General features: G+C 33.8%; 2 protein-coding genes across 2 annotated transcripts in view; one reads left to right on the forward strand and one right to left on the reverse strand.

Annotated features, from left to right (window-relative positions):
• LOC123537188 (uncharacterized) overlaps positions 1-24,328 on the reverse strand; it is a 226,999-nt gene that overhangs the window by 31,443 nt on the left and 171,228 nt on the right. The gene's annotated exons all lie outside the window — the stretch shown is intronic.
• LOC123537181 (uncharacterized) lies at positions 905-22,926 on the forward strand. The gene is made up of 9 exons (XM_053548397.1): positions 905-1,191; positions 15,781-16,420; positions 16,940-16,965; positions 17,636-17,842; positions 18,769-18,909; positions 19,248-19,413; positions 20,485-20,748; positions 21,974-22,188; positions 22,777-22,926. The coding sequence occupies exons 2-9, from the start codon at positions 15,793-15,795 to the stop codon at positions 22,924-22,926; spliced, it is 1,797 nt and encodes a 598-aa protein (XP_053404372.1). The 5' UTR covers positions 905-1,191; positions 15,781-15,792.

Raw genomic sequence — 24,328 nt, forward strand, 5'->3', positions numbered from 1 at the left:
TGTCAGCGTATGCTTATTTCACTTCAGTATTTAGTCTTGCCATTTCGCTTTTGAAATGTATAATCCCATCTCTGAGTTCTCGTGTTTTTTTTGTGTGTCAGATCTTCTTTTTCTTCTCCGATATCTTTAAGGACCTCCTCTTCTAGAGCTACTTTTAAATCTTTGTTCTATATGGGAGCTTACTAAGCACTATGTTCGTTGATGTCTTTAGTGAGCTTTATTTCTAAAATGGATGTTGTGAATTGGGTAGGTAATGATGGGGTTTTGTTGTCAATATCGGATTCGATAGGTACAATTTAATTGGTACACTCACCTTCACTGTCAGTTTCAGTGTTGGCTTTAGTCTCGAGCTTAGAAAATTTATTGATCTGTTTATGTGAAGGTGACGCTTCGTGTCGATTGTGTTTATTAAATGATGGTGGCTAATCAGCTGAAATCAATCATTTGCTTATCAAGTAGTTTATAATGAGCTTGTTTTCTGTTTATTATTTTTTATTTAATATATACATCTCAGTATCGTTTACTTTTTCATATTAGTCTGTGTCTTGGTTGATCACATTCCGAGACTAGTAAATACAGCACACAAATCTTATTTTTATCACAGGTAGAAAATTTTGCGCCATCTTGTTTGAAACAATCGGAAGTTCCAAAAAACATCGACCTACGTTTGATTGGATTATGAAACATGAAAAAAAAAGAATCAAAAACATACCTGCTATTTTATCCTACAGTTGTGAATTGACAAACTTTTGTTGAGTTTGCAGTTTAAAATGGTTTATTTTACATGTTCTTTTGTGCGTTGTTTGCAACACTGATTGATTGTGATTGGGCTCAATGCATAACAAATCAAATTCAAGTACCATTCAATAGTATCTAATCTATGTAACTATTATTGTCTATGCACTTGTGATAATAAGTTTGCAGTTAAAGTATCATTGTCAAAAGATCGTTTAAGAAAGAAATTTAGAAGGAAAATTATTGAATTTTGAATTTATTGTTCGGCATTATTATTGACTTGAAAAGCATATTTTGTCGTTTATTGTTCATGCAAATCACGATCTGGCTTATGAAATACGCGAAGCTGTATATTGTTAGTAGTGACACTTACATGCAGGTGGATAAGTTTCGGGCAGGTGGCGCACGTGATATGCTACTTACGTGTAACATCCATTCACTTTGGAAAGATATAACGTGAGTATAGATTTTGTTATTTGAAATGAAGATTGTGTTAAGCAACAGCCAAATTAAATTAAGACATATGTAACAAACGTTCTCACTTTTATATTTCAAGTTTTCATCTAATGAAGAGAAGCATGTTTTAACAGGCTTGGGTTCGTATTTTCTGCTAAGAATCATCATTGTAACACGTTTTAAGAATATGTGAATTTTTAGGACAGTTTACTAGTCAAAATATCGGAACTTGATCAAATGCTATATTATTTAATTGTATTAGAGTTATCAAATAGGCCTATATAATTACATGCATCACTGAAAAAAGCTTGTCCCATAGGAAAGTAGTGACTAAAAATACTGCCTGAAATTAATTAAACACATGTTCTTAGTACGAGAAGAATTTGAAAAGTAGTAGCAAAGTCTACTATTTTCACCATTGGACGTCCATTCAATAGTGTTGCATATCAATTGAAAGAATATTGATTTTTCAGTCCAACTGACCGAACGTGTCACTAGAATCACGTTCAAAATCACATTTAATAAGCAGTTGATATACACGCAGTATATCATACTGTCTGAAACAAATGGCTGAATCTACATGTAGCGTAGCTGCAATCTTCGCAAGTAGCAAAGGGTGTATTATAACATACGCGTACTTCTTAGCATCGGCGCATCAGAAATCAAAGCCGACTTAAACAAAGTATAAAGCGCGCTGCCATACCGTACTGTTGCCCAATTTGTATCTCTCTTTAAAGATGCATCAGAAAATAAACATTTGTTTTTGTATTTTCATGACGGTACATGGTTTGCTTTAAAAAGAGAGAAATAACAAGTAAATATTTACTGTGATATATCTAAAGCCAAAACAATGTGTTTTACGTTAAAAGGTGTTATTAAAGTAATGTAGAAATTGCATTTTTTGACATATTGAGTTACTTTCTGCAGTGTACAACAGCTATTATTTCATGTTTTAAATCTGTACTGAAAAGAAAATGATTAAATAAATTTGCAGACGAAGTTGTGAAAGCACATCTATTCAGCGAGGGTCTGAACTGTCCACTTGTCATCTTGTTGAATAGCTGTATTATAACAGTATTATCAGAATGATTTGCACGAACTTCAAAAATGAAGTATCTGCGTTTCCATGGGTCTTTTAAGAGGGGAGAACAAGCACCAAAGATGAGACCCGTCCTGTGCGCCCTCTGACAACTCCGTCTGACATAGACATGATAATCGAGAACGATGCAAGTAGGGAAGATAGTGGCAATGTTGGACCTTACTTAATCATAGGGTTTTCTGATTTTAAAAGAAAGACTAAACCTGTAAAAGTCTGTACACGCTGGATACCGCATTTATCGACCCCTGAGCAAAAGAGGGAGAGGGTACAGAAAGCTTCCGCCCTGTTCGTCAAAATATAAAACATGAAATCTAGGCCTATCAGAGATATTGTTACAAGTGATGAGACGTGGCTCTGAGGATAAAGAAAATAATAAAATGTGGGAAGGTGAAAACAACGAGAGGCCTGTTATTGCTCGGCAGCTCAGAATCGTTAAGCGGGTTATATTTGCCGTGTCCCTGAACACAATAGTGTTACTGATAAATTTTACAAAGAACATGTCCTCTCTACTGTTCTCGGTCACAACACAGTACAGCAAAGTGTCCAAGGACGGGCAAGTGGCATCAGGCTGCTACATGACAACGCCTCGGTCAGTCGTTAAGCCGTAGGAATACCTCTAGCAGAATTATACTGAGGTCTTAATACATTCATCATATAGCCCTGATCCCTCACCTTGTGACTTTTGGTTTAACCCGTAAATGTTTAAAGAGGCGGACGCGCAGCGCAGTTTGAAACGCACCATACCACTGTATAAACAGTATACCTAAAGGTCACCTCCAAAATGTATTTTCTGAGTTGCTTTTGCGCCTGGGACAATGTGTGCAGTCAGGAGGAGAGTTTTTTGAAGGTCACACATAGGCGTAATTTGGAAAATGACTGAGGAAAATGACTGAGGTCTTGATAGTCCGTCAATGTTCCCACTACTTTTAAAACACTCCTTGTATAAATGACGGTATGTAGACTTTAATCTGTATGTCCGGGGATTACTATATTTAGAATGACAGTATCCTTTATTTCAAGGATGACCTCACCATGTTATAAATAGAAAGGAACTGAATTAAAGCGAAATTTTAGAAAAGGAAATTCACCTACTGACTATATATATATACGAAGCTGACTCTTAATCCGATCACGGGCTTGTTTGCAAACATTGAACGTCAGATACACGGCCCAAGACGAGAAGTGTGAAAATTATTACCCTATCTCAAATAGTCTTTCTTTCAAATGCTACTTATTAAAAAGTAAGTTATATACAGTTCATACAAATATACATAACGATACAATATTGATTAATGAAAAAGGGTCTAATGCATTAATAAAACAAACGAGGAAACTACTTTTCAAACATGATCAACGCATTTTTGATGAATCCATTTACCTATCGTTAGTTGCAACATTAACTAATATTGCTATTCTACTAATAGACCTTTTGGTCGCTACGTAGTTGTTGTGGATGTTTGTATTTTCATGCGCATGCGCTCTATATGTGTGGCAAAAAGACCGCTGAACAATAAGTAAACCTAATAAAATCATCATTATATTTCGATTTGGTTTGCCACAATAAAGCTGATTTTAATCAAACAATTTATTTTACAGAATGTTTTGATTAAGAAATAATAAATATGTCCCCATATTTTATCAGTTAATAAAATAAATTTAATATTGGCATTCGAACGACTGCCCATATTTTATTAACTGATAAAATTATTGGAACATAATTATTAATTTGATTCTAACCACGCAAATTATTTGCATTTAACGGCACTATATTTTAGCTCGATACGCCATTCGGCTGGTCATATGCTATTATAAACGCCCCCCCCCCCCGCTCCTCCCCCCCACCCCCACCCCCCACCAGAAAATTGCGGCATATAAACACGTTAACACTGACAGAACTATGAATTATAATTTATTAACTGTAAAATCTATACTCACAGATATATATATATGCACTGATGTTAAAGTTGAAACTTACCGGTACATGTACATGTACCGTGTAGACTGGTTGAAACTTTTTCTTACGGTAAAAATTTAAACAAATAAATTCATCAATTAGAAATTATTTGTTTCAGAAAATTTGATGTACTTGAAAAAGTAGAGTATATAGTAGGCATAAAACGGAAGCAGAGTAGAAGTTACAATTGATTCACAGAATATAGACAAGTTTGTGAAAGAGTTTGAATGGAAATAAAGGATGTCCTGAATAAGCACGCTCCCTTAAAAGAAAAAAACTATAATTCAGAGAGCACCCACACCTTCGTTCTATAACAGATTGCAACATCTAAAGCAACTAGTTAGAAAGCCTGAGCGTACATGGAGGCGTTATGGTAAAACAGATCAGTTTGAGTCGTATAAACAAGTAAGAAATAAATACAATTTTGAAATCAAACGTCAAAAGAGAAACACAGTCGGTGAAAAGACAGAGAACGTTAAAGGTGATTCCAAGACTCTGTATGGATTGGTATCTGATCTAACTGGTACCAAATCTGAAAACCCACTGCCTCAATGAGAGTCCAATAGTTCACTGGCCGAAAATTTTGCGGACTTTTTCATGGCAAAAATCTCAAAAATATGTCAATCCCTAAGTGAATACCAAAACTTTGAACTTCAAGTAAAGGATTTACAAAATTTACAAAAAGTGACAATTTTCATCAATGAATTGAATACTAAGTCTTCAGAGTTAGATATTTTGCCAACACGTATTCTCTCTAGCACCACTTAATTAGTGAATCTCTCAGTACAACAAGGGTTTTTTCCTGTGAAATACAAACAAGCAGTTGTTAGACCTCTGCTAAAAAAAGCCGGTCTTGAACTACAGCTTTCCAATTACCGTCCTGTGAGTAATTTATCATTTTTATCAAAACTTACTGAGAAAGCTGTTCTTTACAGGTTAAACAAACATGTAAGTCAAAACAGTCTTTTGCCTAAGAACCAGTCTGCATACAGGAAATACCATTCCTGTGAATCTGCGCTACGTCGGTTAGTCCATGATGTGGTATGGAGAAAAAGGAAGTCACGGCCCTTATTGCGATTGACTTACGTGCGGCATTTGACACTGTCAACCACAATATTCTCCTAGATGTCCTAAAAGCACAGTATGGCGTCTATGATACAGCTCTTCAATGGGTACACTCCTATTTAAGGCCTCGTACTTGTAAGAGTACTTGTAAGATTAATATCAACAATGTATATTCATCAGACCGCCATCTTGAATGCACTGTGCGTGCCCCAGGGCAGTTGCCTTGGTCTTTGGCTGTATCTCACCTATGCTGGAACTCTTTTTGAAGTCATTCGAAAATCCATATCAGTCTACGGTTTTGCTGATGATCATAGAGCAAATAAAAGCTTTCGTCCTATACTGTTTCCGTAGAATCACAAGCGATCGGAGACCTTGAAAGGTGCGCAGTTATAATCAATGACTGGATGAATAGAAAACAAACTGAAACTGAACACTTCTAAAACTGAATTTATTTTGTTTGGAAGCAGACCTCGATTGAAAAAATGTTTTACAAATCCCATTAACATTGCTGGTGATGATGTCAAACGTGAAAGCACAATTAGATATCTCGGTGCATTTCTTGACGAAACCTTGAACTTTAAAGATCATGTAAATCTATAATCTTAAAAAATCTATATAAATCATAGATGCTATCATAAATCTTAAGTCAAATTATTTACTCAGAAGTATACAGAAGCTTTGATTGGAAGCCCTTCCATGAAATATAAGAATGTTAAATTTCTCTTTCGGTGCCTTACATAATTGTTTATTTGTACCGACTTTCATTCAACTTCATTTTAATGACTTTTTTGGTAAACCGAAAATCTGTCGGTAACTTATGTAATTTGTTAGCTCTACAATGTTATATAAACCGGTTATTTAAAAATCAAGTAAAGGGGAGACCTAAGCTAAAATGAGTTGAGTGGTCTTTGCGTTTGGGTTTAACAGAATTTAGTTGAATATTATTTAGAAATTCTGAAATGACATTTATAACTCTTGGAATTCTTTGAAGATTTAAATGTTTATCTAGAATGGAAGTTTATATCTGAAAATCCACTAAAGTGTAAATAAAATCATGACACATATGTATTCGTTGTTGATGACTGCGAGGTGTTAGTAATGGAAATAAAGAGAGACCCTCACCCACCCCAAAGAGCCCCACAGAGTCCAGAGTTGTAACAATATATATTATCTCTAAGTTTTATCTCTGTTTTTTTCATATCGAAAATGCATCGTGTGCGGAAGTCATTAACCTTTAATTGATAGAATAATTATGATAAACTGAAATTCCACAAAAAAGATTAAACATCGTCTGACAACAGATAAAGAATGTAAGTGTAGAACACCCCTCCCAGCTACCCGCCTCTTTCTATTTAATATGACCGCTGCATTCACCATCCTAACCACTTTGATACTGTCAAATAAGAAGTTTAAAATTTAAGGAGTCAACTGAAACTAAAGCAAATGATAATTTTAAGATGACAATTATCTTTTTGAATACGGAATGAACTGATCCCCATTTTGGTATAATTGCACTTTGTTCGTGTTTGTTAAATTTGTGTGGTTGGGGGAAGGGTACATCAGTTTGAAATTAATACGTCATCCAGTTGAAAAAAAATGAAATTCTCTTAATTGAATTTCATTTAATTTTGACTTTCAAGTAGATTACTAGTATAATGTATGCTAATTGTGCCAGGTGGTAAGTTCTGTGAGATGATATTTTAGGAAATCAAACACATGCTTTTTCAAATCATGGAAAATATCACATTCATTTTTTTCAGTTTTCATAACTTTAAATGCGATATTACCTTAACGCCGTTTATATTGTGCGGTCATGTCTTTTTGCACTCGTAGAGTGCGCATGCGTGAAAATTTACTCCCGTTGCTAAGGAAAAAGCTATCTGTAAAAAGGTCTATAGAAAACAGGGTTTCGTAAAATAAAAACACACATAATGATACAATGTTGTAAAATGAAAAATAGTAAGTTCTTACTTTTAAGAAAAATGCATGCATAACATAAACAGTATTACGAAATTACTTTTCATATGCTTTCACAACTAAATTATTCCATAGATTATTATTGCGCATGTCGTGCCTCAACACCGAAATTTCTATTACTCTCATGTTTACCCTTACAAGATTATGGAAGTTCAAAAATCTAAATAATTGAGGGAGCTCCCTCTTTAAAGGGCTTTTTGTATGTAAAAAAGAGGCAATATTAATTTCGGCAGATTTTTGTTTTTTAAAATTTGGCAAATTTAATTAACACTAAGGTCTTTCAAAATAAATACAGAAAAGATTTGTACTTGACATCATACAAAAAAATTGGCAAAAATGAAACTTTTTGTGAAAATGATATAAAACAGTGAGCTTAACAGAGATAGCACAGTACTATCAATTAAAAGCTTTACCGCCTAAGGCTTAAGTTCTCCGTGGGATGGTGACTATTCATCTAAACATAATGTGTCTTGATTATATATTGTACTCATTTTGTTTAGAGGAGTTTCACTCAAACTCTTGTCGCTCTCTCACTCTCTCTCCCCGTCTCTCTCTCTATCTCTCTCCCACTCCTGATATTTTTTGAAGCAAAAATATTGCATAAATAACTTATTGTTCTCATTTATTTCATATGAAATGTATTGTTTTACCTTGTATTCGTTTAATATTACACGCGTACATACATTTGTGCAAGTATTTATTCAAAACAGATGTTTCGTGGTAACAAACTTTCGAAATATCATTATAATTGGATATATCATTCAAGGGATATGTCTATAAGTAAATATACGATAGTAAACTCTAGCTTTACCTTCGTGATCCCGTGCTTCATGTATCGCCTGCCCAGTGAAATGACGATGGCGAAGAGCTAGATCACGATGGCAAAGCGCAAAAAAACTCTCGATTTCACGCTTAGCTATCGTGATCTCGTGTGAGGTCACGACGGCGAATTGCGAGATCGCTAAATTCCGTGCTTCGCCGTCGTATGTTAGATCACATTGGCGAAGAGCGAATTTGAGAAAATTTCGCTATTTTGCGCTTGTGATCTCGCGCTTTGCCGACATGGATCGTGATCCAACGCTTCCCTCATTACCTGCGCATGATGGAGAATAACAAAACGCAATATTACGATTGCGAAGCGCGGAAGTGCAATTGTGAAGCGCGAAATTCCGAAAAATTTACTATTTCGCGCTTCGCCATTGTGATTTCGTGCATTGCTATTGTGATTTCACGCTAGCAAAATAATGTAAACAGTTATTTTCAAATATAACGAACACTGTTATAATGACTTATTGGTAAAATGTAATTGAAAATGTTTCTATTTTAGCTCTTATTTGATCTATGTAAACAAACATTGTTTGTAATGAACATATTTCCATGTCACAATGTTAAAATATATATACTGTTTTATACGAGGCTTTAACACTAGCATTGGGTAGACATTGTAATATCATATTCATTCGTAAATCAGTGCTATACACTGGGCACGTTAAAGAACCAGGCTGTCTATTCGCAACGAGCTAGGCTAAGTTAGCCGGACAAGCCTGTATCTGATTTCTGATCTCTCTATCGTGGAGGCTTTGTCTTCCTCTGTCCCTCTGGTCAGATCGCTCTGTGTCTGTACTAGTAGAGGATGAATTATGCGCCCTGTGTGGCTGCATTTGAACTATGTAAAGCGCCTTTGAACGTGAAATTGATCGTGAAAAGGGCGCTATATAAAGCTGGTATAATAATAATAATAATAATAATATACATTGAAATAACACATATTAAGATATAGCGAACCAAAAACGTTTTTTTTTTCAGAAGTTTTATACGAGGCTTTAACACAAGCATTGGGTAGACATTGTAATATCATATTCATTCGTAAAACAAATATTGAAATCATAGCGTGATAGTTGATATATCTGAACAACATCTAAAATCAAGTATTACACTGAAATCTTGATCTTTAAACCGTTAGCATAGACGGCGTATGATTGTAATAGTTCACATGTTCAGGATTAATACAAAATAAGTAATCAAATAGAAGGATAATGAAATAAATGTCAAACCTGTAAAAAAACTGTTGTAAAACTACAAAGACAATTGGTGCATTTAAATCATATTAAATCAACTTATCATTAATCAGTTTGCTATAGAAACAATTCCTACTGGTAAGGAACAAGTAATATAAGTTTAACGATCACATTTTGCATATCCCATTGAGTTTGCTATTCTACATTTAAGAAACAGAATATGAAGCAAGCAATCATTTTAGTATATGCAGCATTCTCTGCTTCATTATATAGACTTCGTATTGAAACGACATAGATTAGCAATTTGAATTGTGTATGCTTGCCAGATTTTCACTACGCAGCTGCGTATCTGCGTAAAGGCAGCTACGCGCCTGATATAATAAGGTGATTGAATGTGCGAATTATTTGATCAATTGTCTTTGTAGTAAGATACATTTGGCAATTTATCTGATTTTCTTTTATTTGATAGTTTATTTTGCAATTATCATTAAAGTGTGATATGCTCAAATCATACATTATTTGTATGATAAAATCTTAATGTAATGTCAAAAACAGTTAAAATGTTACTTGAGAATAGTGGCAAGCTTATTAATTTCACGCCTAAAAGCTATTTGAATAGGATATTATGACTGCTTGTTTAATTCAATTTAATATCACATTATAATTTTTGTGTTATTTTGAGATATCGTAGATATGTTTCATTTTATAATTATTCTTCAATGTATAGAAGTAACAATTAATTGAATAGTCGAAAAGATTGCAGTAAATACAATCCAAAGTAGGACTGGCACTAGTGACCCAATAATTACCCCCAAAATAAATCAAAATGCCCCCGTCTGTCACCTGCACAATATCTTAAGATTTGGATGAATTTATGAACTGATTCACAATAGAATAATTATGTCCTTTCTTTATTATTGGTAAATCACATATTTTGAATAGCTAAGATTATTGGCAAGAGGAGCTACATGGAAACTACTTTACATGTATTATGATTCCAAAGACCTTAAATTAATTTATATGGAATACTTTTTGGTAGTGTTGTTTGGCTTGAGTAGTCGACGAAAGTCCCTTTCTTGAATGGATGAAACACCTGATTACTAGCCTATCCCATGGCAGGAGTAATATTTTCCCAGTATCAATTTGAGTAATCATCCAACAATACTATAAACAGTTGTCGGATATCAGCCGCGACTGGGAATCGAAACCGGATTGATGGCGTTGTAGTTCAACCTGCTAACAAATACGCCAGTTACCATCCCCTCAAGGTCCCCCACCCCTATCCATTTTCTTTTACACAGAAGAAAGGAAGACTAAAGTTGAGACATTTTAAAATGTCCCTTCTGAACGCAAATTCATTATAAACTTGTTCTGTATACACGTTCTATTCTGTCAATAATTATGTTTAAAATGACACGTCATCCACCTCTTTATTTACTATTGGAGGAAAAATAATATAAGGAATTCAGAAAATGTATTGCTTTAAATAAGCTTTTAGATAAACGACACATACCGAGCTAATCTTTCAACAATTTGTACACTGAAAAAAATGTAGAGGTCTAAAAGCCTAAAAATATAAACATTTATATGTATCCGGTTTAAACAACTAACATTCTTTCAGAAAACGATGGTAGTACCTTGTCAAATCCCACACCCATCTCTAATACTTAAGAACTTGCTGTCTTCAAAATATATTGAAACCGTCTTTGAAGGCAAGACCGGAAATGACATATCCGACATTTTAAGTGTGCGGAAAATCATCACGATTTTCATCATTTAATTTATAATAAATGAAGAAGAAAATATTGATGTGAGAAAACTTTGCTATTTTATCCTCTGTCAGTATTTTTGTTGTTAAAAAAAAATTCTGCGACCGGAAGATATCCCACGATAATTATATGAAGAAGGTTTGTTTTAACTTTAAATAAAATCCAGGACCTGTTTGACATCAAATCCATAAATTTGATCTCAAAGTCAGTTTTTGAATAAATTTCGAGATAACGTTACGAAAAACTAAATGATAGTTTATATTTAAAACAGACTAATGTGAAACAGCCGACAGACTTATTCATCAGGTCACTCACCCGCGGACACTAGGTCTTAATTATATGCATGAGCTTCTCATGCCTTTATGGTTTTGTAACTCTAAAACATAGGTAGGACAGCTCCAGTAATTACTATAGACCTCTTATTATTATAATAAGCGGTATGTAAGTTAATTATAAGTATCTTCCAAACAAAAGGTCGTTAGGAAATGTAGAATATTGTGTCAGTAAGCAGACATCCAGTATCTCGCTCCTTGATATAGAACAGTAAGAACACAATTATTGTTCCTTCTCATGAGAAGGAACACTTATGGTGAACATGTCACACTAGACTGAGCAGGTAATGGATACAAGGGTATCATCAAAGGCATCCGAATTCCAGTAGGCGCCGCCATTTTGTACTCATGCATATTCATTAAAAATAGCCTCTTTGTCAATGTGTTTTTACGCATCTTTAAGTCGATCTTTAGTTAAATACAACTACGTAATAAACAGACCTACAAAAACAATAATTTAGTTTAAACTATCTAACTCCTAAATCTTACATGTCATATTGTAGAATCGAGATTAACTAAATGAATATTCATCATCTAAAAATAGACTCCCGCCCAAAAATATCGTCTACTATTATTCTTCTCGGTTGCATTCTTTGCTGCTTCCAGAGGTTCTTTCTACGATTTTATTTCATACCAACTTTATTATTTTAACATTTTAAGTATAACCATCAAAACATACTGCACTAATAAAGTTATTCGAGATTTTTTACTTGTCTGTGAATGCTATTGCACGATACGTACCGTCGCCGGATTACGACATTTCAATTACTTCCCTTGTTTGTTATCTAGAACTGTATAATGCATTTCTTCACTTTACTGAGCTATAAATATTTCGAACTTTGTAATTTCATACCTTTTGATCAATTGCTTTGTAATTTTCAAGTTGTGAACTTTTTGTACGCACTTTTTCAAACCCATCAGTTTGTTGGTGCCGACTTCTATAAAAGCCCCTTTTTCTCCTGGTTTAGTCGTTCTGGAGCTGTAAGTATCCATTCATGCAATGCAATTACTGGCTTATGGCAGAACTTTCCATCCATTGTATTGCTAATTAAAATTAGGCAAACATACGACCAAATTCTGATCTGTGCCACTAGGACAGCTGTCGACATTGGTGCCCGAAATTTTGACAGAGTGATGGTATTTATTGTCTGCTGATAATATTTAGGTATGATCGCTCATCTAAAGGTGTTTGTTTATTATTTTAAGTTAAATAAATGTTTGTGTGAAATAATTTTAAGTATTCTTATAATAAATAGATAAGAGTGCATGTAAACTAGCAAAAAAAAAGTTAATAATTATTTTATTAATTGATAATAAAAGATCCCTTAAAATGAATATTTAATATGCACTAGAAGGAGCCTTTTGGTAAGCTAAATCTTGTTTAGATAACATGGTCAATAAAGTTAACACAGTAAACAAAGATCACATAAAAACTTAATCACTAACACAATACAAGGAAATTGAGCAACTGGATGAAGTATAAATATATGTTAGATAGTGAAGATTTGACAAGCCACATATTACTACAAGAAAAGCGTGTAACATAATTCTACAGATTGAAAATAAAATATTCTAAAATGGCTTTCTGCTAAGATAAACGTCACACAGTAATAACTCTTATAGCGACATTCCAGCATCCTACTCAAGGAGCCCCATGCCCTAACATCCATTGCCAGGCGTTACTTGATCATCACGCTTTGGCACCTGGGAAGAGTCGCCAACATCCCGTATGCCAACTGTGGATGCCTTCCATACGTGAATGAATTATATACCCAGAAAAAGGTTTCAAACCAACAACGGTGGTGGACAAGTGACTTCAGGTCAACGAACTTTACTACTCAATCACAACGGTCCTTAAATACTATCTCGTTTAAAAAGACAAAGCTACTGTTGACAAAGCCAACCTTTTTTCTGATATATAAGTCGATTTTGAAAGAAATGTCCTTAACTACATTAGTGAGCTTAAACAGTATTACTGCAGTAATTCCTGATAAATGTAATGATTTCATGTTTTAACACTAATGTATTTATACCCTGAAATCTCGAAAATAAGCCGGTTTTGAAAATAAGCCAGTCTCGAAAATAAGCCATCATAACACTACAGGCAAAACGGGCTCATAAATTGGCCGCACTCAAAAATAACCCGTCTATTTTTTTGTATCTGTAATAGTATTAATGACTTTGTTGGGACACCATGTAGGATAGCAGAAGTTGCCAACGTGTACAAAGGAAATTTATTTCCACATGTATTAGCAATAAAACATACTTTGGAATTAAAATAAAACAATTAAAGCAATGCAAGTTGTGCTGATTTTTAAAACCCTGGACAAAATTTAAACTTAAAAGCAATAAAATTACTGTCTCGAACACTTCTAGCACGTCAGTTCTACTAATTATCAAGACCCATTTTTACAACACAGTGCCGTGTTTAACACCTGTGTGTAAGTTACTCATACCCGTTGGGCAATTAAATCATCTCGGTGTATTTGATGTTTAATTGGTAATTATCTGTTAGCTTCGGATTATTTTCATAAAGAAATTGTAATGAAACAGGTATGACAGAAGTAAAAGTATTTACCAACGTCGATCTTTTTAGTACAGATAAGCTAAAAATATGACCTCCGTATCTTCAGTGTGTCGGTACTCGAAAATACGCCGGTTTTAAACCGTTACCGAAAATATGTAATCAAAAGTCCGCCGGACTCAAAAATAAGCCGGTCTCGATAATAAGCCACAAAATATTTACAAAAATTTAAAATAAGCCACGGCTTATTTTCGGGATTTCATGGATTGTCAAACAGTTCATTGTATGACGCACTTGCAATTGTGTTGCATAAGAAAACAAATTGCACAGTTAGCTTCATATGTGAGGGATTCATCCGGCGAGGACTAATTTTACTAGTAACTTACTGGTTGAAAACTGGGGCATCTGTGGCCGAGTGGTTAAGGTCGCTGACTTCAAATCACTTACCCCTCACCGATGTTGATTCGAGCCTTACTCTAGGCATTGAATTAATATTACTGAACACAAATGTTCCCCATGGTAAATCGACGTGTCATGCACAACTCCCGGACCCTTAGCTCAAAAGTCAAGGTGACACTAGGAGGTCAAAGGTAAATATGACTTTTTTTCTGTCCGGTCTGTAACTCAACAATCCATGAAGGGATTCAAATACTGCTTTGGTACAGAATTCTGTCATCTTTCAATAGATTACAATATTACTGGGCAAAAATGTTTCCCATAACCTGTAACATCCACAACCCTAGCTCAAAGGTCCTGGTCGAACTCGGAGATCAAAGTTTGATAGGGATTGTTTTTCCTTTTGGATCCATAACGTTGTCATAGAAAATAGGATTTAGGTATTAGTTATAATGTTCTCATAAATGAGACGACGTGTTATGCGCAAACCTGTACCCTTGGCTCAATGTCATACTTTAGAGGCAAAGCATAACATAGATTTTCTTCCTGTCCGGTTTGTATTTCAACAATCTTTAACGAGATTTTAATTTTTAACATAATTTGGCGCAAATATACTCCATAATAAGACGACATGTCATGCGCAACACACAGATATCTATATAGCTAGCTCAAAGGTCAATGATGTCAAATATCAATTTTCTTCCTTTCTGATCCTTAACTCTGTGATCCATTATGAGACTTTAGTATGACTTGACACAAATGCTGTCAATAATAAAACAATGTGCCTATGCAATACCAAGATCACAAATTAAAAGGTCAAGGCCACATTGGAAGGTCAGAAGTCAACATGTCTAATGGACCAAGTTAAAAATGTGTGTATTTTATTCAGAATTACTTGCTTTTAATATGATGACTCTTTATGTTTATTTCTCATATTTTCTAAACCAAATTTTACATTGTATTAAAATTGAAACTAAAAACGTTTTTATATTTACACAATGTATATATGCTATAGGCAATCAATAACTGTAGATTATATGCAAATCTTGATCAAATGATGTACGATAGCATATTGTGTATGTAATGCAATATTTTTGCTTCTACATTATTGACAGATATTAGATCATAATGTTATACTGCAGAAACGTAAATTAGTTCCCTATCAGTCAGTTACTGTGTATTGCATGGCAATACTTGATTTACTAGCTCAAATATAGCTCACTGTCTTATATAATAAGAACATGGTAGGGGTTGAATGGTGGAGTTTGACGCTAGTAAACTTGTTTACACTCTCGCGTAGTGATTTTGTTTTAGATTGTACTACAAATGTCAAGTAGTCTTTGTTACCAGTCTAAACAAGTGTTTTATTTTTATGATTTTATCGTTTCGAATTGTAAAGTTTTAGTCTTTTAATGATTTGTATAAGTTTTAAGTAATTACATTTCTGTGTTATAGGTACTGTTAACCATGAACGATACTTCAAGTCTTCTAAAGGAAATTGGACTGAACATATGTGGGCATACAGACAAAAAGTCTTTTAACTTACTCTACAGGGCGGACACTGAGGTCAAAGTAGATGAATTCCATTCCAAATGTGATGGGAAAGGACCAACAGTCACGATTCTTTATTTGAAAAACAACACGATATATGGAGGATATACAAGCGAAGATTGGTCTTCGGAGAGGAGGAAAACAAAAGCGGATAAACACGCATTTTTATTCTATAAGAATGATCATGTTGACGAAAATTGTGATTTCATCCCAATCGCAGAAAACATGAAGAGTAAAGCTATTACTTGTGATCCCAATTTCGGACCGACATTTGGATGGGGCCCAATGTTTACGAAAAGTTACGATCTTCAAACATTTAAAAAGGATAGCAAATCGGAGAGTGAATGTAGGGACGGCTCCCTAATTTTGAATGGCGCAATGAACATTGGATGTGCATATAAAACTCAATCTAGAAAAATCAGGAGGGATATTGTGTCAAACTTGCCTGAAGAAAAAGGGGCGAGAGGGACTTTGGCAGTTCCAGAGCAAACACACGTTACAGATCCTTTACTCATAAAACGTATTGTTGTGTATCAAGTTGTAGGTAGGTTCATTGTAATGAACATTTATTTATTTATTCATTTGGGTTTTACGGCTCACCAACACAGTATAGGTTATATGGCGCCAAACAGGACTACAAATTTTGGTTTCACATCTCAGTTACATCGAAATAAAAGCATGAGGTATGGAATCAAAATTTGCATACCTGCTGGAATCACAGAGTTACAGCAAAACCAAGTGTTAAGACCCTATTAGTCGCCTCTTACGATCATGCAACGGTAAGGCAGTGATTCCAATTCTTTTCAGACAAAGATCGTCCCAGAACCACATGGGGCTTGTAATGAACAAATGTGCGGTGTCATGTTGTTTAGCTTAATATAAATATCAAATCAATCGCAGTACGTGTCATGAACTTCTCTAAACTTTGTAAGACCTCAAATTTGAAGTATCTTATTAAATTTAATTGAGTGTTCTGAGCAACTGACTAACTGTATATAGACGTTTAAATCCTTTCTTAATATTTATAATAACCAAAACTTATTGTTTAAATACAACTTTTCAGAAAAGCCATGGAGGAAATTCCCAACAGTAAGCTTTTACATTATATTTAGACACACTTCTAAAATAGTATTCAAAACAGCAAGAAAATGTTATCGTCTTAATAACAATCGGAACAACGCGCACTGTTCTTATTTCTGTTTAATCTTGCACATTTTTAACTTGAACACAGGAGCCCATAATCATTTTCGAGACAAAGAAAATGTGCATTCTGGCAATAAATCATTTATATAACTGTTTAGTGTACAAGTTTACATCACATTTACACTTTAATATTGTTGAATATTTGTCTCCTTGAACTACAACCCTTGCCATTAAGATCGGTTATTGTTGTTTAGAAGTTATTTTAAACGACCCAGTTTATTTCCAAAAGTTTAGACCTGTTTCAGCAAATTGTTGTAAAAGTCATCTAGTTTTGATTCAGTTATTTCCTATTCATAATACACAGTAGAACCTAATCAATCTGAACATGCCCGAACTGTAAAAGAAATTCGGATTAGCGGGGTTTTCGTACTAGAAATAATGCTATTTTTGACTGAAAATTTAGTCGTTTGTTTATATGATGCGGTTATCCATTATTGTGTAATATTGCAACAAGGAACAGTGCTTACCACTGAATTATATCTAATTCTTATTTTTCTTGAAAATTTGGTTTCATTTTGATATGTGATATAATAATGATATTGAAGACACATTGCAGGATAAAGAATTACAAGAAATGAAAAAGCGTCTTGAAGATTTCAAACCGGTACCTGGAATTGGTATAAAAAAGTATAACATACTGCTTCTCGGAGCCATTGGATCTGGCAAGTCGAGTTTCTACAACACTCTGGCTACCGTTTTCTCAGGTTCAGTTAAATTACATGCCCCTGCAAGAGGCGCGGGAAGAAGTGATACTAATGAGACGGTATGCTTTCCCTTTTCCTTTGCAATTTATAAGTTAGTTATTTGCACTAATATTTCGCGCTTAGTGATAGAAGAGACACCCATTTATGTCTGTATTTCTCCTTTTTTAATTTTCAGAACATGCATGGCAATTTACGGTTTGTTGCAGGTTTTTTTGTCATTTTAGGGCCGATATATGTCCTCACACGATTTATCGTTGGCCTCCGCTGGCAGCGCAGTTACTTCACTAACACTGAAATTCCTTGCGGTTCCAAACCCCGTTGGGAAAGTAGAATATTTTTATGTGAGGAAGCCATCCTACGGGAAGTCAGTGGTTCGTGTGCCTGAAACAACGCAACGAGGGGCACCTGGGGCGTTTCTTCTACATCAATAGCTGGAGAAATCGTCATTTGTCCATAAAAGTGACAAAAACACAAAGTGACACTTAATCTGAAATTCCTTCAATTGCATGTAACGGCACAGATAGGATAAGTTATGTCTATCCAATCTGCCGACTCTGTCAAATCAACATTTATTGTGTCCGTTGTTATGTTACTAGCTTTCATATTCAATATAGTCTTATAATAAACATGATAATAATGCATATTTCAAAAGATAATAGATTTACCAGCGCAAAAATGCCTGCTGTTTGACCATTTTTTTGCAATTAAAAAGTACAATAGTTCCTATATACGTTCCATACATGCTGTGGGATAGTGGGTATAGGACCTGAGGAACATAAGTATTGTAATATATTCGTAACGTATATTAAATATTTTTCGGTTACACCTGAATTTAAAACTGGCTTTTTTCTTGTTCATATGTAATTGAAATGTATCTCAGATCATTATACATGTAATATTTATATAGCAATACTGCTCATATTAAAACCACAAATCTATCGCAATTTTTCAATTAATTTTTTTTGATAGTTTGATCTGATTTCAGATCCTCGCATATGAACTTAAATCTGAAAGTGGAAAGCATTTAAACCTTCAAATTTTCGACACAAGAGGATTCGGGGAAAACAAAGGATACAACAATGAGCTTGAAAAAATTCTCAACGGAAGATTACCAGTTGAATTTACTGTGAGTTGATAGCGTATATTGTTCCAATGATAATTATTCTGTAACCAATGACTTTTATTAAAAATACCAATATGTTCCAAAATATAATTAAAACTTAAATATCAATATCAAGGCACGATAGATTAGACTGCTCTTCTAAATAGATACGTACGATGAAAAGAAATGCAATTCAAATTCAAGCTACTTGGATATGTAGAATCTTTTCAGCCGGTTTGCATGTGGAGTCTCTTTGTTGTCGTGAAATCCAATACACAAACTTACATAGCGGAGTAGTTCTTGAGATAGAATTGAACTTTTATACTTTTCACATTATATCTACACATACAGTTACAATTTAGTTTCCAGACCAATCAGCACCTGTAAAAGAGGATGAACTGACTCATGCAAGTTTGGAAAAGGAAATGCACATGGTGTGCTTCGTAACAGGAACTTCGAACTTAGACACTATTACCAACGAACAGCGTATACAAATCAATGACATAAAAGCCTGTGTAAACAGGAAGGGTAAATGATATAAACACATGCTTTAATAACATATCGTCAGTAATACCATGATTTTACTGAGTACATTGGTACATGTACGAGCAATCTGATAATTCAGCTATGCTCGTTTGAAGTAAATATTAATAAGCTTGTTTTTTTGCAGACATTTCATGTACGTTACAATGATGAATATTTATGTGGACGAAAACTGCATTTAAGGATGTACGAACGTTTTATTTCAGGGTATCTGTCTTTTAGAAAATTGTTTCATCGAGTTTTGCTTTCTACAAAAGTTTTGCCAAAATTAACGCTAAATGATTAAAATATTGCTAATAATGTACCATTAACCAAATATATTCTGCTTTTTTTTGAAAAAAAAAATCACTCTTATTTTTTGCTGGCATTTGCCTAAAATTTACGTAAGCTTACAATGGGGTAGGGGTTGGTAATTTCAAACATCTATAAAAGTAGACCAGGTTTGGTTTTGATATTTTCCTGACTGATACATATAATAAAAAGCTTTAATTGAAATAAACATTTTTAAGATAACACATTATTTTATCTAAAAAGTATACTTAAAACAATAAGTACAAAAGTATCAAAATTCTAAAGTTTTTGACAGTTATTTTTTTTAATAAATCATTTATAAGCACGGTGACACTATTTTTTTTCTTTCAATTTGAAGCATTTTTGTGTGTCATTTGGGCTGCAAAATATTTTCAAAATCTTACTGACAGATTTATTTTTTAGATCTAAATACATCTTTTCCATTGAAAATAAAGTGGGTTGGGTGATTGTGTCTACAAGCAAATATGAAAGAGATTTGTTAGTGACATTTATCCTTTTTTTTTTCAAACAGGCAAACAAACAAAATCTGCCTTGATGCACGATGATGTTACGAGAAAACCTTCGAAATATCAAATCAAATGAATGAACCTTAGTATAGAGTCAATGTCACGTTTAAATTGTTGTGCGTTTTAATTCTTCAAGTTGATCATTAATATATCTAGATGGTCACGGATTCTTCAACAATTCAAATTATACAATTTTCATAAAGTTAAGGTTAAATTTGCATTCCTTTTCTTCTAAAAGGTTTACCAATGGTTGCTGTTGTGACAAAATTTGACGAATTCAATGAAAGTATATTGGAAGATGCAAACCAAGTTTATAGAAGTTTGGAGGCTCGTAATGCTATAAAGAGGGTGTCAAACTTCTTTGGAATACAGGAGAAATATACTTTCCCAATCGTGAATTACATAAATGACGAAGAAATAAAAGAAGGCAATGACAGGCTAGCACTACAAGCTTTAGACGCAATGGTTAGACTGACAAATGACTATCTCGAAAACCTTAAAGGTATTATCATACATAATTTATTATGGTAGTGACTGCTTTTTTATATTTTGTAAAGTCAAAGATTTATACATTTGTTTATTATTATTTTTCACATTTTTCTTATCTTTTATAATTCCATTCCTGCACACACAAAATATTAGTACATTTCGCTACTGATTTATACGGAATAACTGCAGCGAAAAGCGACATAAAACTACATTACATATCCTATATATTCAAGGCATTGTTAATTCCCCTTTTTAATAATTTAAAAGCAGTTAGTAAGACACTGCCACCATGTATTTCAGCCGAATTACATGTGTTTATCTCTGAGTTGTAATGTATCAAATTTATGTAAATTGATCGTTAAATATCATATATTTTAACTTAAACACGAATGAAGTTCTATAGAAATAATGACATAAGGTCCATATGAAGAAGATTACACTTATTTATGATGACATTGTAAATCTCTTATCTTGCAAGTCGTTCAAAACATGATTTCGGTCTATTCTTTTGCTACTGTTTCACGACTACGGAGAGTATGCCGGATATTTGATAGCATTTTTTTATTGAAGTATTGAAATCATAATTAGAAAATCTAAATCATAGTCTGCAATAGCTCTTGATTTGCTATAATATATGATACCAGGTGTTTCCTTTCCGCATGGCTTTTGAAACTTGTTCTTTCGAATAAAATCATATAACGTATAACGCATGTTGCAAAACCCTTGCTTAAACAGTTCAAACTAGTTTGTTACTCTACTTCGTTTTCAATTTTGAATGTGTTAATATAATTTGCGATAATATATGTGATTTTAACCAAAGCTTATTGTTTAAATACAAATTTTCAGAAGATGGTTTGTTTAAGCCATGGAGGAAATTCCCAACAGTAAGCTTTATATTATATTTAGAAACAATTCTTAAATAGTATTCAAAACACCAAGAAGATGTTATCATCGTAATAGCAATCAGAACAACGCAAATGTACTCATTTTTTTCAATCATGCACATCTTTGACATGCTCTGACTTGAAAAGAAATTCGAATAAGTTAAGTTTTTGGATTGAAAAGCTATCTATTTTTGACCGAAAATTTATATCGTTTCTTATATAAAAATGCATAATTATATCCATTCTTTTATAACAATACAAAGAATAAAAAGTATTTACCACTGAATTAAATCTAATTCTTCCTTCCGAATATCTGGTTTCATTTAAATATGTGATTTAATATTGATATTGAAGATTCATTGCAGGGTAAGGAAACAGAAGAAATGAAAAAGCGTCTTGAAGACTTCGAACCGGTACCTGGACTTGGTATAAAAAAGTATAACATACTGCTGCTTGGTGCCATTGGATCCGGCAAGTCGAGTTTCTATAACACACTGGCAACCGTTTTTGCAGGCTCAGTTAAATCACATGCCCCTGCAAGAGGCGCGGAAAGTAGTGTTACTAACGAGGTAGTATATTTAACCATTTCCTTCGCAAATTATAAGTAAGTTACTTGCACTAATATTTCGTGCTCAAAGGTAGTACAGACAAATACGTATGTATTTTTCAGTATACGTATGGTAATTCAAGTTCTGTGGCGGATTTGGGTCGTCATTTTAAGGGCTGATATAATTATGTCCTCACACTTTTTATCGTAGGCCTTCGAGGCTGGGCAGTTTTGCCTTTCACCATATATATTTTAGAAATAAATAGTCTTTATGTTATTTAATATTGTATTTTAAAATCTCGTATGATTTTCAAAAGTGATTGAATTATGTACGCATAATCATGTGAATATTGCGAACTTAATTGTCTTGTAATTGAATTTTCTGAAGCCGTAACACATTGTATTTAAAGGTGAATATGTTTCTAGCCCGTGGTTCCAGTTAAATCAGTATTGCCTAATAATAATATGAGCCGAGCAGGTGCGCAGGCTGGTCTGCATCCATGCTGGTCGCAAACGCACTATGTTGGTTTTCTCATGGCGCGGCTCATATATTGATAAATTCATAACTCTATCGCATTACTTTCAATTTGATAGTTTAATCTGATTTAAGGTCCACGCATATGAACTTAAATCTAAAAGTGGAAAGTATTTAAACCTTCAAATTTTCGACATAAGAGGATTTGCGAAAGACAGAGGATACGACGATGAGCTTGAACACATTCTCGACGGCAGATTACCAGTTGGATTTACTGTGAGTTGATAGCGTACATTGTTACTATGATAATTATTCAATAACAACTGACTTTTAAGTATAAACGAAAATACCAATATGTTCCAAAATGTTACTAAAACGTAATCGTATATCAAGATAATTTAGATTGGTCTGTTCTTCTAAAGGATTTTATTTTACCTTAAAGGCTGGAAAGTTACTGTGTCGATTTAACTTGAAGTCATACAGACATACTTACGCAGCGGAGAAGTTTTTGAGAAAGTATAACACTTTAATACTTTTCATACTATTTATAACACAGCCAGTTTAAATTTAGTTTCCAGAAGAAAGAGCACCTGTAAAAGAGGATAAACTGATTAAAGCAAGTTTGAAAAATGAAATGCACTTGGTGTGCTTCGTAATGGGAACATGGAATTTAGACACTGCTACGACTGAACAATGTATACAAATCAATTACATAAAAGGCTGTGTCAACAGGAAAGGTAAATCATATAAATTCTTGTTTGTGGTTTACGTTGTAGTGTATATTCATCCTTGTTCTATCTTCCCCTACACCCCCCCCCCCCCCCCCCCCCCCCCCCACTCCCGAACAGGGAAAAATATTTTTAAAAAATGGACTCTGAACTCATACAAATATGGAATATTTAACACCAAAAAGAAGTATTGAATTGATATAATTAATGACTAAGAATTTAGCAGTTGCCAGCAAACATTTGAAGCTAAGGTGGATAACTTAAAAAAGGGTGGACGTTGATCTGTGGAACACAAAGCGCCGTCATCTAGGGAGAACTTGCTACTCTTGTACGACAAACATTATATTGTGTTCGATGTGGACACACCATGTGGACTGCAATTACACAAAGTTTGGTTTCATCTCATATATTTCTTTTGTCGACGAGGTAGGGAAAACCTTCGATCCATCACAAATCAACATTTTCTGTTGCATTCGACGCTACTGGCCTTGATTACGTATACCAAAACATAGATGAGGCAGATAAAATCATCGGTAAGTTTCAATACTTAGAGTAATATTGTCGTTGTAGTTGTTGTGGTTTGTTTTGTTGGTGTTGTTGTTGTTGTTGTTTTTGTTCATTAAAGTTCCGCAATTTCTATGATATGACGACTGTTTTTCTTTTAGTTGGATTTTATTTGCCACACATAACATGCTTTTGCATCTCTTTGTACCTATTTTAAATGTGTTTTATGATTTACATTAAGAAATAATAAGTTCCCAATCGTGGTTCATCGTAGAAAAATCCGTGTTTTGAGTTCTTATGCGTAAGAATATATTGTTTCGCATAAGAACAAAACACTCTATGATAAATCACACGTGGGAACTTGTTATTTCGATTCTAACACGACACTAGTATCAACAGTGTTAGAAAAAATAGTGACTACATTTTACGACCATGATACGAACCTGTATCGGATG

The sequence above is a fragment of the Mercenaria mercenaria genome, chromosome 1, assembly GCF_021730395.1.
Source record: "Mercenaria mercenaria strain notata chromosome 1, MADL_Memer_1, whole genome shotgun sequence".
NCBI classification, from domain to species: domain Eukaryota; kingdom Metazoa; phylum Mollusca; class Bivalvia; order Venerida; family Veneridae; genus Mercenaria; species Mercenaria mercenaria.